Source organism: Bombina bombina, chromosome 6 (genome assembly GCF_027579735.1).
Source record: "Bombina bombina isolate aBomBom1 chromosome 6, aBomBom1.pri, whole genome shotgun sequence".
In the NCBI taxonomy this organism is placed as follows: Eukaryota; Metazoa; Chordata; class Amphibia; order Anura; family Bombinatoridae; genus Bombina; species Bombina bombina.
In genome coordinates this window covers 273419381-273433871 of record NC_069504.1, presented here as the reverse complement: position 1 = coordinate 273433871, position 14491 = coordinate 273419381, and the positions used below count along the sequence as shown (strand labels likewise).

Below are 14491 nucleotides of genomic sequence, written 5' to 3'. Positions count from 1 at the left end.
AAAAACGATGGAACACTGGGGTCTCAGAGTTCAGAACAAAGAGGAGAAGAAGGAGGGGGGGTAGGAGGAAGAGGTGGAGGGAACAGAAATTTGAACCTAGTAGAGCGGAGGTATCCCCAACCACAACAGAGAGGGAGAGGAGAGAATTTGAGACAAGGGTACAGGAGCAGAGGGAGACCACGCAGACGACCCTATCAGGGGTACTAGTCCCAAATACGGCTACAGATGAATTGCAGATAATTAACCTTTCTTCGTTCAGTTTGAATTTGACTCATATTGAAGTATTAAAGAAAGGTTTATCCTTTTGTCCCACAAATAAATTAAACAAATTTGATCTAATCAAAGACCTTCACCTGTTTGCCAGAAAAATAGTGCTACATTATACTATGTTTCAGCGCTCTGAGCAACAAAAAGATGAGGAAACTTTAAAAATTTTAACATCATTCTTGTCAGAAAATGAAGAGAGTGAATCCACTACTAGATTGAACTCTGTTTTTAGAACCAATTTCAAATTGAAATCGACTTTCATGCCCTCTATAGCACAGGTTCCAGCTGTGTCACTGTTTGTAAAAGCTGTAGAAAAACAAATCCATAAATTGCCAGATGACTGGATATGGGCAGATAATCTAACAGCAAAACAGAGACAAGCTTTAAAAGAGCTGAATTCTGCAAAAGGGGTAATTTTTAAGCCAGCCGACAAGGGCGGAAATTTGGTTCTATTAGATGAGTCTTTTTACCTAAAAAAAGTCAAAAGACAGTTATCAGACAAATTGCAATATGAGAAACTCCCTAGAAATCCTATTAACCAAATGAAATCAAAATTAAGTAGAATTTTACAAGAGGCCAAAATGGAAGGTCTGATCTCTCCAGACGAGTTCAAATTTATGAATCCAGTGTGTCCGGTTATGCCAACATTTTACATTATCCCTAAAATTCATAAAAATATGACACATCCCCCAGGGCGACCCATTGTGTCTGGGATTGGCGGCATCAGCGAACACATTGGACAATATGTAGACTTCTTCCTGAGACCCTTCCTTTTATCTCTTCCCTCGTATGTAAAAGACACTCCAGACCTCCTGAGGAAATTAGACGACCTAACTGTTTCCCCTGACACTATCCTAGTCTCTTTAGACGTAGAAAGTCTTTATTCATCTATACCACATGAGAAAGGAATTAGTGCCTGTAGACTTTTTCTAGAAAGTAGGGGATTAAACAGTGACATGCATACAGCCTTTGTCATAAAACTTCATTTCATTCTTGAAAACAATGTTTTTCAGTTTGATGGCTCAGTATATAGGCAGGTCAGGGGGACAGCTATGGGTGCAGTATGTGCGCCAACTTATGCGTGTCTCCATTTGGGAGCATGGGAGTTAGATGTCTTTGATCAATATAGTTAGACGTTTGACTCCCATGTGTCCCTATGGATTAGATTTGTGGATGACATCTTTATCCTATGGGATGGCCCCCTGGCCTGCCTACATGACTTCGTTTCCGAGTTAAATAAAAATGATCGTAACATTTTTCTAACTTATTCCTATAGCAATAAGGAATTACCCTTTTTAGACATTTGTATTAAAAAAGAAGGAAGCAGTATCTCAACTGAAAATTTTCGTAAAGACACGGCAACAAACAATCTGTTGGAAGCCTCAAGTGGGCATCCAGAGCCCTTGAAAAAAGGCATTCCATATGGCCAACTCTTGAGATTAAAAAGAAATTGTTCTTCTAATACTAAATTTAATTATCATGCTGAGAAAATGTGTAAACGTTTCATTGAAAGAGGTTATTCTCATAATCTAGTCAAAAAAACCTTAAACAAAGTAAGTAAATTGAACCATCAAGACCTTCTGTATAACCAAAAAGAAACAAAAACTGAGAATAACATCAGATTCATTACTACATTTAAATTGCCAATGGCAAAGTATAAGAAATATTCTATCTCAAAATTGGCATTTCTTAACCTTAGATGACAAAATAGCTGATAAGGTAGGAAATAGACCCCTATTGACCGCAAAAAAATCTCCCAATCTTAAAGATAAATTAGTTAGAAGCAGATTTACTCGGTCTGAACCAGGTACAAACTGGTTAACTAAAAAACAAGTAAAAGGAAGCTTTCCTTGTGGGCATTGTGTCTATTGTCCCTATTTGCCAAAAAGCAAAACATTTTCAGCCAATACAAGTAAAAATTATACTATCAGATGTTTTTCGAACTGTAACTCAGTAGGGGTTGTTTATCTTTTGGGGTGCTCCTGTCCCCTGTTCTATGTGGGTAAAACAAAACGTTTGTTCAAGGACAGGGTACAGGAGCACAGAGATGACATCCTCTACGGGAGAGATACAAGTGTGGCTCGTCATTTTAAGGAAATCCATAATAGTAGTACTGTTTCTTTGAAATTTATAGGGATTGACAGAGGAATAACAAATGGAAGAGGTGGAGATGAGGATAACTGTTTGTTAAAAAAGGAAGCAAGATGGACCTTTATGCTTAATACGGTGTCACCGTTAGGCTTAAACGAAAGGATCGAATATGCATCTTTTCTAAAATAGAGATTTGTATCTTGAAGTTGAAATTCTCTACTTGTTGCAACTGGAGAAAAAATAAATAAGTGAGAAGTTGTATCACTTTTAGATAATCTTATAAATAGGTCATTAACTATGACATTCATTTTCCATACAGTTTGTTTCTAAAGTTGTGGGTCTATATGTCAAAGTTCACCTTCATAGAAACATTTGTAGCTATCCTGTAAGTCATTTCAAATTTACAGAATTCAAGTTAATATGGGATTTATGTAAAGCACATTCATCTAGATATGGTAACCAAAGAAATAAAGTTTAATTGAGCTGCAACATGCATAAGGTTTTTTCGCATGCGTTTTTTTTTGTTTGTTGCATAGAGGTTGCTAAACATAAAAAATGTTCCATCTTTTCAATGCAGGCCATATTGTATTAATCTAAAATATAGATAATCATTGAACCTATAAACAGGAATGTTTGGTTTGAGAATATAAGAGGGTGTGTTTAAATAGCAAATATTGATTGGCTGAAGTGCTACCTCCCAGTTCATTGGTTTGCAATAAAGGCTGAAATTAGGAGGAGATGGACAGTCCTGACGAGGCCCCTGTTTCGCTCAGCATTATGGGGCGAAACGCGCGTCGACTTTCCAGAAAACAGCTATCACTGCACCTGTGAATGAAGCAGTTGGCCAAAGCCTGCCCGGGAATTTCAAAAATTCAAACTGAAGAAGCAAGCCTGGATCTTGCGGTAATCAAGTGGTTCCTATAAACCGCCTGGATACGGTTTACATACAGAAGCAAAACGTACACCTGCAAGTCTGTGTCCCCAGTGAGCAGGGAGACGCGGTTGTGAGAGGTGAGACAAGGATGTCGGAGGCTCATGTCCCGGTCCGTTCGTCAATAATACTGTGACTTTGTTTTCCCGGATGTTTGCTGCAATACGTTAACACAGGTCTGCTTTATTGTTTCTGCTTTTCATCACGGAAAGATGTTCTATATGATATCAAGCGATATTAATGCCAAGTTCTAGTTAACATTAGAGGACGTTTTTACCTCGGTTAACACTAATTAACGAACATATGTTTGCAAAAAGGTTTATCGCAGCTGGATTACCAAGTGATACAAATTGTTACTAAAATATAACATCAGATTTCCTCTATCAAAGGACTCATATGGTCTTTATAAAGGACTTTGTTCTGTTACCATCATAGAGAAATCGACAAAAGATTTGTTGTTGTACTTTATCAGTCAGTAACCTGTAGATCACATGTTCTAAACCAGTTTGTTTGCTGCATCTAGCTCTTAAAATACCTGTGATAATACATCATTATGCTTGGTTTACTTTATTAATAAATCCACTGCAGTGGTGCATTTTAGAGATGATAAGCATTTTTAAGCTGTTTATTTTTGTGTTGGCAGCTTCTTGCAATAAACTAATTGCATGTGTTTGAATCTGTGCATGTGTAGTTCATTTTTTGGATTCTGTGTTGTCCTGCAGCCGTACATTTCTAAGGAATTGGATTAAATGGGTTATAATTTGAGTGCTGAAATCCCCTACTTTAATTAATGGTATCTCATATAGCTCTATATATATATTTTAAAATAGTTGCCTAAGAAAACATGTTTACAGTAGACTTTATATAGACATTTAAAATCATTTGTTTAAAAAAAACAAAAAACATTGTTTGGTTTTTGGTCAAGGGCATCTTGAATTTTCGGTTTCAGTCCAGAATTTTCATTTCGGTGCATCCCTACTTTTTACCTCTGTGATTACATTGTATCTAAGGCTTTGCAGACTGCCCCCTTATTTTAGTTATTTTGACAGACATTCATTTTAACCAATCAGAGCCGACTCCTAGGTAACTCCACGGGAGTAAGTTCAATGTTATCTATATGATACACATTAACTAGAACGGTCTAGCTGTTAAAAAAAAAAAACTGTCAAAGTGCACAGAGATAAAAGGTGGCCTTCAAGGGCTTAGAAATTGGCATATGAGTCTATCTAGACTTAGCTTTCAACAAAGAATACAAAGAAAGCAAAGCAAATTGATAAAAGTAAATTGGAAAGTTATTTAAAAGTTGTTTAAAATTGCATGCCCTATCTGAATCATGAAAGTTTAATTTTGACTAGACTGTCCCTTTAACCCTCATAAATATTTTTTTCTTAATATTTACAGGGAGTGCAGAATTATTAGGCAAATGAGTATTTTGACCACATCATCCTCTTTATGCATGTTGTCTTACTCCAAGCTGTATAGGCTCGAAAGCCTACTACCAATTAAGCATATTAGGTGATGTGCATCTCTGTAATGAGAAGGGGTGTGGTCTAATGACATCAACACCCTATATCAGGTGTGCATAATTATTAGGCAACTTCCTTTCCTTTGGCAAAATGGGTCAAAAGAAGGACTTGACAGGCTCAGAAAAGTCAAAAATAGTGAGATATCTTGCAGAGGGATGCAGCACTCTTAAAATTGCAAAGCTTCTGAAGCGTGATCATCGAACAATCAAGCGTTTCATTCAAAATAGTCAACAGGGTCGCAAGAAGCGTGTGGAAAAACCAAGGCGCAAAATAACTGCCCATGAACTGAGAAAAGTCAAGCGTGCAGCTGCCAAGATGCCACTTGCCACCAGTTTGGCCATATTTCAGAGCTGCAACATCACTGGAGTGCCCAAAAGCACAAGGTGTGCAATACTCAGAAACATGGCCAAGGTAAGAAAGGCTGAAAGACGACCACCACTGAACAAGACACACAAGCTGAAACGTCAAGACTGGGCCAAGAAATATCTCAAGACTGATTTTTCTAAGGTTTTATGGACTGATGAAATGAGAGTGAGTCTGGATGGGCCAGATGGATGGGCCCGTGGCTGGATTGGTAAAGGGCAGAGAGCTCCAGTCTGACTCAGACGCCAGCAAGGTGGAGGTGGAGTACTGGTTTGGGCTGGTATCATCAAAGATGAGCTTGTGGGGCCTTTTTGGGTTGAGGATGGAGTTAAGCTCAACTCCCAGTCCTACTGCCAGTTTCTGGAAGACACCTTCTTCAAGCAGTGGTACAGGAAGAAGTCTGCATCCTTCAAGAAAAACATGATTTTCATGCAGGACAATGCTCCATCACACGCGTCCAAGTACTCCACAGCGTGGCTGGCAAGAAAGGGTATAAAAGAAGAAAATCTAATGACATGGCCTCCTTGTTCACCTGATCTGAACCCCATTGAGAACCTGTGGTCCATCATCAAATGTGAGATTTACAAGGAGGGAAAACAGTACACCTCTCTGAACAGTGTCTGGGAGGCTGTGGTTGCTGCTGCATGCAATGTTGATGGTGAACAGATCAAAACACTGACAGAATCCATGGATGGCAGGCTTTTGAGTGTCCTTGCAAAGAAAGGTGGCTATATTGGTCACTGATTTGTTTTTGTTTTGTTTTTGAATGTCAGAAATGTATATTTGTGAATGTTGAGATGTTATATTGGTTTCACTGGTAAAAATAAATAATTGAAATGGGTATATATTTGTTTTTTGTTAAGTTGCCTAATAATTATGCACAGTAATAGTCACCTGCACACACAGATATTCCCCTAAAATAGCTATAACTAAAAACAAACTAAAAACTACTTCCAAAACTATTCAGCTTTGATATTAATGAGTTTTTTGGGTTCATTGAGAACATGGTTGTTGTTCAATAATAAAATTAATCCTCAAAAATACAACTTGCCTAATAATTCTGCACTCCCTATATATATATATATATATATATATATATATATATATGTGTGTGTGTGTGTGTGTGTGTGTGTGTGTGTGTGCGGTTTTAAACCGTGATTAATCGCTGCGGTTTAAAAACCGTGAGAGTATGCGATTTTCAGGGAAAAAAACACATTCTTTTCTCTTCATGAAAACTGAGGCAGAAAGGGAGGATGTGAGACGGACCAGGGTGCAGCCGTGGGCGGACCTGTGAATGCCTGCGAAACGGACATTTTTGCAGAGAATTCTGAGTGTGTGGCAGCAACTGGCTTTCATCCTGCAGTCATCTGGGAGTAGTGTGGAGGTGGTCAAGCATTGTTCAAGCGGTGGTGTGGCGGTGGGACAGCTCAAAGTTGTGAGCAATAAAGTGAGTATTCAAAAAACATAACATTTTAAACTTTTAAAGTGCACTTTTTTTTCCTGTGATGCATGTGAATGTGAACATTGAGATTTAGATAACATGTTTGTTCATTAAAGGGACAGTAAAGTCAAAACTAAACTTTCATGATTCAGATAGGGCATGCCATTTTAAACAACTTTCCTATTTACTTTTATCATCAAATTTGCTTTGTTCCCTTGGTGGTATTTTTGAAAAGCTAAACCTAGCTAGGCTCAAACTGATTTCTAAACAGTTGAAAACCGCCTCCTAGCTCAGAGCATTTTGAAAGTTTTTCACAGTTAGACTGTGCTAGTTCACATGTGTCATATAGATAACATTGTGCTCACTCCCGTGAAGTTATTTAGGAGTCTTCACTGATTGACTACACTGCATGTCTGTCAAAGGCACTTAGATAAGGAGGCTGTCTGCAAAGGCTTAGATACAAGGTAATCACAGAGGTAAAAAGTATATTAATATAACTGTGTTGGTTATGCAAAACTAGGGAATGGGTAATAAAGGGATTATCTATCTTTTTAAATAAGATACATTTTGGTGTAGACTGTCCCTTTAAGGCTTGCTACTACTACTTGCTTGTAGGATGTATTGTTTGTGAAATTTGTGAATTTATATAATATATTATATTATTTAGATTATACATAAAATAATATTATAAATAATAATATATTTTACTACTACAGAACAGTCTCTAGCTCTACTCCATCATCAGAATATAGAGGATGATAATGATATAGAGAATGAGATACTTTTTAATAGATAGATTTATATTCCCAGAAGATAGATCATCAATCTCCTAAACAGTACACAGTGGTGCAGTCAGTGCACATATTTTTGTTTTTTATAATATTTTTCCTCAAATTTTAAATTGTTAATTTTATATTTACATTACCATTACCCTTATTATACCAGTTTGCAATCCAGTAGTGTACCATAACACAAATCATTTTTAATAAATATCAAAAAAAATCTCTTATTATATTAGTTTATGTTCCCAAAAAAGTTATATTGGTTTAATAAAATGTTGTTGTTTTTTTAATTTATGGATGGATGCATTGCTGCAGCAAGTGCAAATAAATGGCCAGATTATGAGTTTTGCGTTATGAGCGGCTCGGTAATAACTTGCAAGTTATTTCCACCGCTCACCTTTAATATCGCTGCTATTACAGGTTTGCAAAAACCCGGCGTTAGCGGGCAATATGGCAGCGCTGCTTTGAGCTGGTTTTAAGTGCTCGTACACGATTTCCCCATAGACATCAATGGGAAGAGCCGGCTAAAAAAAAAGCCTAACACCTGCATTAAAGGAGCGTAAAGTTCCGTAACGCAGCCCCATTGATTCCTATGGGGAAAGAAAATGTATGTTTAAACCTAACACCCTAACATAAACCCCGAGACTAAACACCCCTAATCTGCCGCCACCGACATCGCCGACACCTACATTTATATTAAAGTTAGGGGTGTTAGGGTTAGACTTAGGGGTTAATATTTTTATTTAGTGTTAGTGATGTGGGAGGCCAGAGGTTTAGGGGTTAATAACTTTAGTATAGTGGCGACGACATTGGGGGCAGCAGATTAGGGGTTAATAAGTGTGGTTAGGTGGCGGCAATTTTGGGGGCAGCAGATTGGGGTTAATAATATTTAACTAGTGTTTGCGATGCGGGAGTGCGGCGGTTTAGGGGTTAATATGTTTATTATAGTGACAGCGATGTCCGGAGCGGCAGATTAGGGGTTAATAATTTTATTTTAGTGTTTGCGATGTGGGAGGGCCTCGGTTTAGAGGTTAATAGGTCGATTATGGGTGTTAGTGTACTTTGTAACACTTTAGTTATGAGTATTATGCTACAGCTTTGTAACGTAAACCCATAACTACTGACTTTCAGTTTACGGTACGGATCTTGTAGTTATAGGCTGTACCACTCACTTTTTGGCCGGACAGGCAAACTCGTAATACCGGTGCTATGGGAGTCCCATTGAAAAAGGACTTTTTAAAAAGTGTGGTAGTTACTTTGTGTGAAAGCCAAAAAAGTGTGCGGTACAGCTATACCTACAAGACTCGTAATAGCAGTGGTAGTGAATAAGCAGCGTTATGAGTGAAAAATCTAGCCAAAAGTAAATTATTTTTTTTTTTTTTTAAATTCTAATTATTTTTTATTGTAGCTCAGCTTCTGCAATTAAAGCAACTCAGATAGTTTTTTTTTATCATTGATGATAGGCTAGTGCTGCAACAATAAAAAATCATTAATGCATTTTGGTGAGCAAAAATATCAAAATTAGCATGATGCTTAAATGTGCAAGCAATGCATTCATTGTGTCAAGTCTGCAATGCCCTATTAACTGTCCATGTGCATTGTGCAGCTACAAAATAGCAGCCCTAAGTACACCTAACCAATTGTGTTTAAGAAAAAAAAAATAGCTAAGCTAATAAAATAGTCCATTTAATTTCAAATGTTACTTGCTTAGGATGCCATGCTATGCTCTATTGCTCTTGATTCAGAACACAAAATAAATGAAATGTAGAAAAAATGTGTTTTTTTACTTTGATGTCCCTCCCAGTCCATTACTGTTTCTGACTGTGTTGTTGACAACAATGGACAAACACAGTCAGAAACAGTAATGGACTGGGAGGCACATCAACGTAAAAAAACACATTTTTTCTACATTTCATTCATTTATTTTGTCTTTCCAAAAAGTAGAACTTGTCTCCCTCCCACCACCACCTTATTCTAAAAATATTTTATGTTCATTGTTCAACCAACAGCAAATACTGCCTGACGGTGCCTGTGTGTCGTCTACTCAAGTTCACTAAAGTCAGCCAACAGCTGTGGTTACAGATTGCATCCTGTTTCTTCTTCTACAACAGCAAGTTCATCCACACATCCTGCAGCCTGTTTCTTCTTCTACAACAGCAAGGTCATCCACACATCCTGCAGCCTGTTTCTTCTTCTACAACAGCAAGGTCATCCACACATCCTGCAGCCTGTTTCTTCTTCTACAACAGCAAGGTCATCCACACATCCTGCAGCCTGTTTCTTCTTCTACAACAGCAAGGTCATCCACACATCCTGCAGCCTGTTTCTTCTTCTACAACAGCAAGGTCATCCACACATCCTGTAGCCTGTTTCTTCTTCTACAACAGCAAGGTCATCCACACATCCTGTAGCCTGTTTCTTCTTCTACAACAGCAAGGTCATCCACACATCCTGCAGCCTGTTTCTTCTTCTACAACAGCAAGGTCATCCACACATCCTGTAGCCTGTTTCTTCTTCTACAACAGCAAGGTCACCAACACATCCTGCAGCCTGTTTCTTCTTCTACAACAGCAATGTCATCCACATCCTAGTGCAGCCTGTTTCTTCTTCTACAACAGCAAAGTCATCCTGCAGGTGCACTGCAACTCTGAAAGCCTGTGTCTTCTACAACAGCAAATGAAAGCCAGCGTTGCCTCAGTCTCAAATAAACATGAATATGAGCAACCCCATTGTTGTCGTCTTTAAAGTTTATATTCAAATAATTTCAAGTGTAAGCCTGTGGTCTCTTGTCTCTTCTCAATCAAGGTGACTGCATCATCATTAAGTTAAGCAAGCCCATTGTTGTCTTCTTTATATTCTAGACCAAGTACAAGCCTGTGGTCTCTTGTCTCGTCTCAATCCAGGTGATGTCACTGCATCAAAGTCCATTGTTGTATTCTTTCTTTATATTCAAAAGTGCAGCTAGCCTGTGTTCTCTTTAAAGGGACAGTATACACTCATTTTCATATAACTGCATGTAATAGACACTACTATAAAGAATAATATGCACAGATACTGATATAAAAATTCAGTATAAAACTGTTTAAAAACTTACTTAGAAGCTGTCAGTTTACCTCTGTTGAAAAGGTAGCTGGAAAGCCCACTGCAAGTGGCAAATAAGACACTTCCCCCCTCCCCCTTCTTTTGCATATGAAAAGACCCTTTACACAAACAGGAGCAAGCTGGAGTAGGTAGTCGAGCGTATTCACATAAAACTTTGGGGCTTGGTTAGGAGTCTGAAAATCAGAGCAATGTTATTTAAAAATAAGCAAAACTATACATTAATTAAAAAAAAAAACTTTATGGGCTATATAAATAGATTATCTACAAAACATTCATGCAAAGAAAAAATGAGTGTATAATGTCCCTTTAATAAAAGGTGACTGCATCATCAATCCCATTGTTGTCTTTATATTCAAGTGCAGCAAGCCACTGTGTTCTCTACTTCTCTTCAATCAAGGTGCCTGCATCATAGCACTATCAGCCTATTTTTTTCTTCTTTAAAGTGCAGCAAGCCTGTGTTCTCTCTTCAATCAAGGTGAATGCTTAATCAAGCCCATCACTGTCTTCTTTATATTCAAGTGCAGCTAGCCTGTGTTCTCTCTTCAATCAAGGTGATTGCTTAATCAAGCTAGCCCATTGTTGTCTTCTTTATATTCAAGTGCAGAAAGCCAGTGTCCTCTTCTTCTCTTCAATCAAGGTGACTGCATCATAGCACTATCAGCCTATCTTTTTCTTCTTTAAAGTGCAGCAAGCCTGTGTTCTCTCTTCAATCAAGGTGAATGCTTTATCAAGCCCATTGTTGTCTTCTTTATATTCAAGTGCAGCTAGCCTGTGTTCTCTTCAATCAAGGTGACTGCATCATCAATACCATTGTTGTCTTTATATTCAAGTGCAGCAAGCCAGTGTGTTCTCTACTTCTCTTCAATCAAGGTGACTGCATCATAGCACTATCAGCCTATCTTTTTCTTCTTTAAAGTGCAGCAAGCCTGTGTCCTCTCTTCAATCAAGGTGACAGCTTAATCAAGCCCATCATTGTCTTCTTTATATTTAAGTGCAGCTAGCCTGTGTTCTCTCTTCAATCAAGGTGACTGCATCATATAGCACATTGTTGTCCTCTCTTTATATTCAAGACTTTCAAGTGCAAGCCTGTGGTCTCTTGTCTTAATTGCAGCAGAAGCATATCATCCATTCTTTAATAATTAATCAAAATACATTGTGTGATTCTAATCAAAAATCTTTAAGAAGCTTTTCTAAAACTGCTTCCGCTGCGTCATCTCTGCAACTTGAAGAAGCTATACTAGCATCATAAGAGCTAAGCTAACTGCATTATCAAGGCCATTCAATAGTTCTCTGTATTTGCATTCAAGTGCAAGACTGTGGTCTAGTCTCTCATTGTGCCACGGTTGCCAGCGACACCTGACCCTACTGATATTGGCAGTGTGTGCGGTAGTATCTCATTTTTTGTGCCAGCTGGTATTGTGTGCGTGGTACATAAAATTCAAGATGAGTTCTGAAGAGCTGTCCGTGTCCAACAATAACGATGATGAAAATGATGTTGGTGTTGCTACAGAATTGTTGGTGCCAAAGAAAAATTCAACATCAGTTTTTTGGGAATATTTTGGATTCAGAAAAGAGGATGTGAAACAGAACCAAGTAATCTGTAAAACTTGTGGAACGAGTGTTGCAGCAAAATGAAGTAACACATCAAACCTGTTCCAGCACCTTAAACAGCGGTATAAGGAAATCTTTGAACTATGTACGGCAAAAAAAAAAAACCTAGTAGAGAAAAGACAACAAGCTGTGAATCTAAAGTTGAGCAGCAGCAATCAATCATAAAGGCATTTGCAAACACAGCACCATATGGGAAGACCTCAAAAAGGCATAGAGAAATAACCAACGCTATCACATATTATATATGCAAAGACATGGTGCCTGCATACACGGTTAGTAAAGAAGGCTTCAAAAGAATGATACACACACTCGACAAGAGATACCAAATGCCATCTCGCAATTACTTGTTCTCAGTAGTTGCAATCCGAGAAAGGTATGCAAAATGCAAAGCTATAGTTGAATCTGAGATAAATCAATTGAAATACTATGCAACAACAACAGATATGTGGTCAAGCCGAACAATAGAGCCATATAGGAGTTTAACCGTGCACTTCATCAATGATGATTTTGAGATCAAAAGTCTATGTTTGCAAACATCATACTTTCCTTCTGACCACACTGGAGAGAATGTAGCACAAGGCTTGAGAGAAGCTTTGGCCTCATGGGGACTCTGTGAGGATCAACAAGTATCAATCACCACAGACAATGCCACAAACATTGTCAAGGCTGTTGCTCTGAATAAATGGACAAGACTACAGTGTTTTGGGCACAGGTTGCATCTTGCAATTGAAAATGTAGTAAAAGATGAGCCTCACATTTCTAGAGCCACAGGCTTATGCAAGAAAATTGTTTGCCATTTCTCACACAGCTGGAAAAAGAAGGTAACTCAAGCCCAGGAAGAACTTCAACTGCCAAAGCATTCACTTATAACAAAGTGCCCAACAAGGTGGAGCTCAAGACAAAATATGATAGAGTTTTAGAGCAACAGAGAACATTGACTCAGGTTCTCTCTGCAGACAGAAAAACCAGACATCTGGTTCCACAATGGCAGGACACTGATGTTATTCAATCTGTGAGTAAGACACTGGGGCAAGTTCAAGATTTTACTGATGCCCTTTCTGGAGAAAACTACGTCAGTGTATCATATGTTAAACCAGTTCTGCATCTATTAAACACAAAGATACTGGCTCTGGAGGAAGATGATTCTGACCTTACCAAGACACTGAAATTCAAAATTCTTGAACATATGAATAGAAATTATGAAGATACTCAAGATCTGCTAGATATGGCATCATTCCTTGATCCACGATTCAAGACAACCTACATAAATGTGGATAAAATTAGAAGCATCAAGGCCAGGGTGATGTCTGATATGGCCATTGTGTCTGAGCACGAGCAGCAAGTTGTGCAGAAGGCAAGTCAAGCAATCAGCAGTCCACCATGCAAGTTATAGATGTAGAAGAAGAAACAGTGCAAGCACCTGCAGCAGATGGTCCTCCTCCAACAAAGAAATAAAAACAATCTTTAGGAAGTTTTTTCAAGACTGAGTCCACTGCGCCATCTCTGCAACTTTAAGAAGCCATAGCATCAGAGCTTAACAGCTACCTGCTTTCTCCCTCCATTGATAGTGAGAAAAATCCTCTGCAATGGTGGAAACTACATCAGATTTACTTTCCAAAATTGAGCAAGCTCACACAAAAATATCTTTGTGTTCCTGCAACTAGTTCACCATCAGAGAGGGTGTTTAGCACAGGAGGAAATGTGGTGACCTGCCAACGTTCATGCTTTAAGCCAGAAATGGTACACATGTTTTTTTTTAGCCAAAAACCTAACCCACTAAAAACACTAGTAATACTTGAAATAAAAAAAATGGTACTACAGTACTACTGTAGCTGTACTGTCCTAGTCAGATGTTGGTTTTTGTAACCAAAAACCACCTAACCTATCTATCTAAAGTCTAGAAACCATGCAATTTTTAAATGTTATATATATATTATATATATATTATATATATATATATATATACATATATACATACACACACACACACATATACATACACACACACACACACACAAGCATGGAAATTGCACTCCCAATAACCAAAGTCCTTATGCCCTGGGTGCAGCAAACAAAATAGATAGAAATGCAGGACAAGCGTACTCCAAGGGACTTTTCAAAATCACTGATTAAAGTGATTTTGAAAAGTCCCTTGGAGTGCGCTTGTCCTGCATTTATATATATATATATATATATATATATATATATATATATATATTATTTATGTTATTCTCTTGTTATGACATATTACTAAATTATTTACTATTACAAAAAATCATTAGAATTCCTTCATGGGCTCTGCTTTTACAAGCTCTATGTTATAGTTGTACTTAACGTGTCACTCACTATGACAAAAATAAAAAACATGATGTTGTCA

At 37.9% G+C, this 14491-nt stretch overlaps 2 protein-coding genes across 2 annotated transcripts in view; one reads left to right on the top strand and one right to left on the bottom strand.

Moving 5' to 3' along the window:
• LOC128662856 (adipocyte plasma membrane-associated protein) overlaps nt 1-11773 on the top strand; it is a 284431-nt gene extending 272658 nt beyond the window's left edge. Inside the window, exon 9 of the mRNA XM_053716861.1 lies at nt 9411-11773. Within this exon, the coding sequence (XP_053572836.1) occupies nt 9411-9458 (48 nt within the window). The 3' untranslated portion in view covers nt 9459-11773. The remainder of the gene's footprint in view (nt 1-9410) is intronic.
• Nucleotides 1-14491, bottom strand: part of GNS (glucosamine (N-acetyl)-6-sulfatase) — a 96036-nt gene that overhangs the window by 41803 nt on the left and 39742 nt on the right. The window lies entirely within an intron of this gene.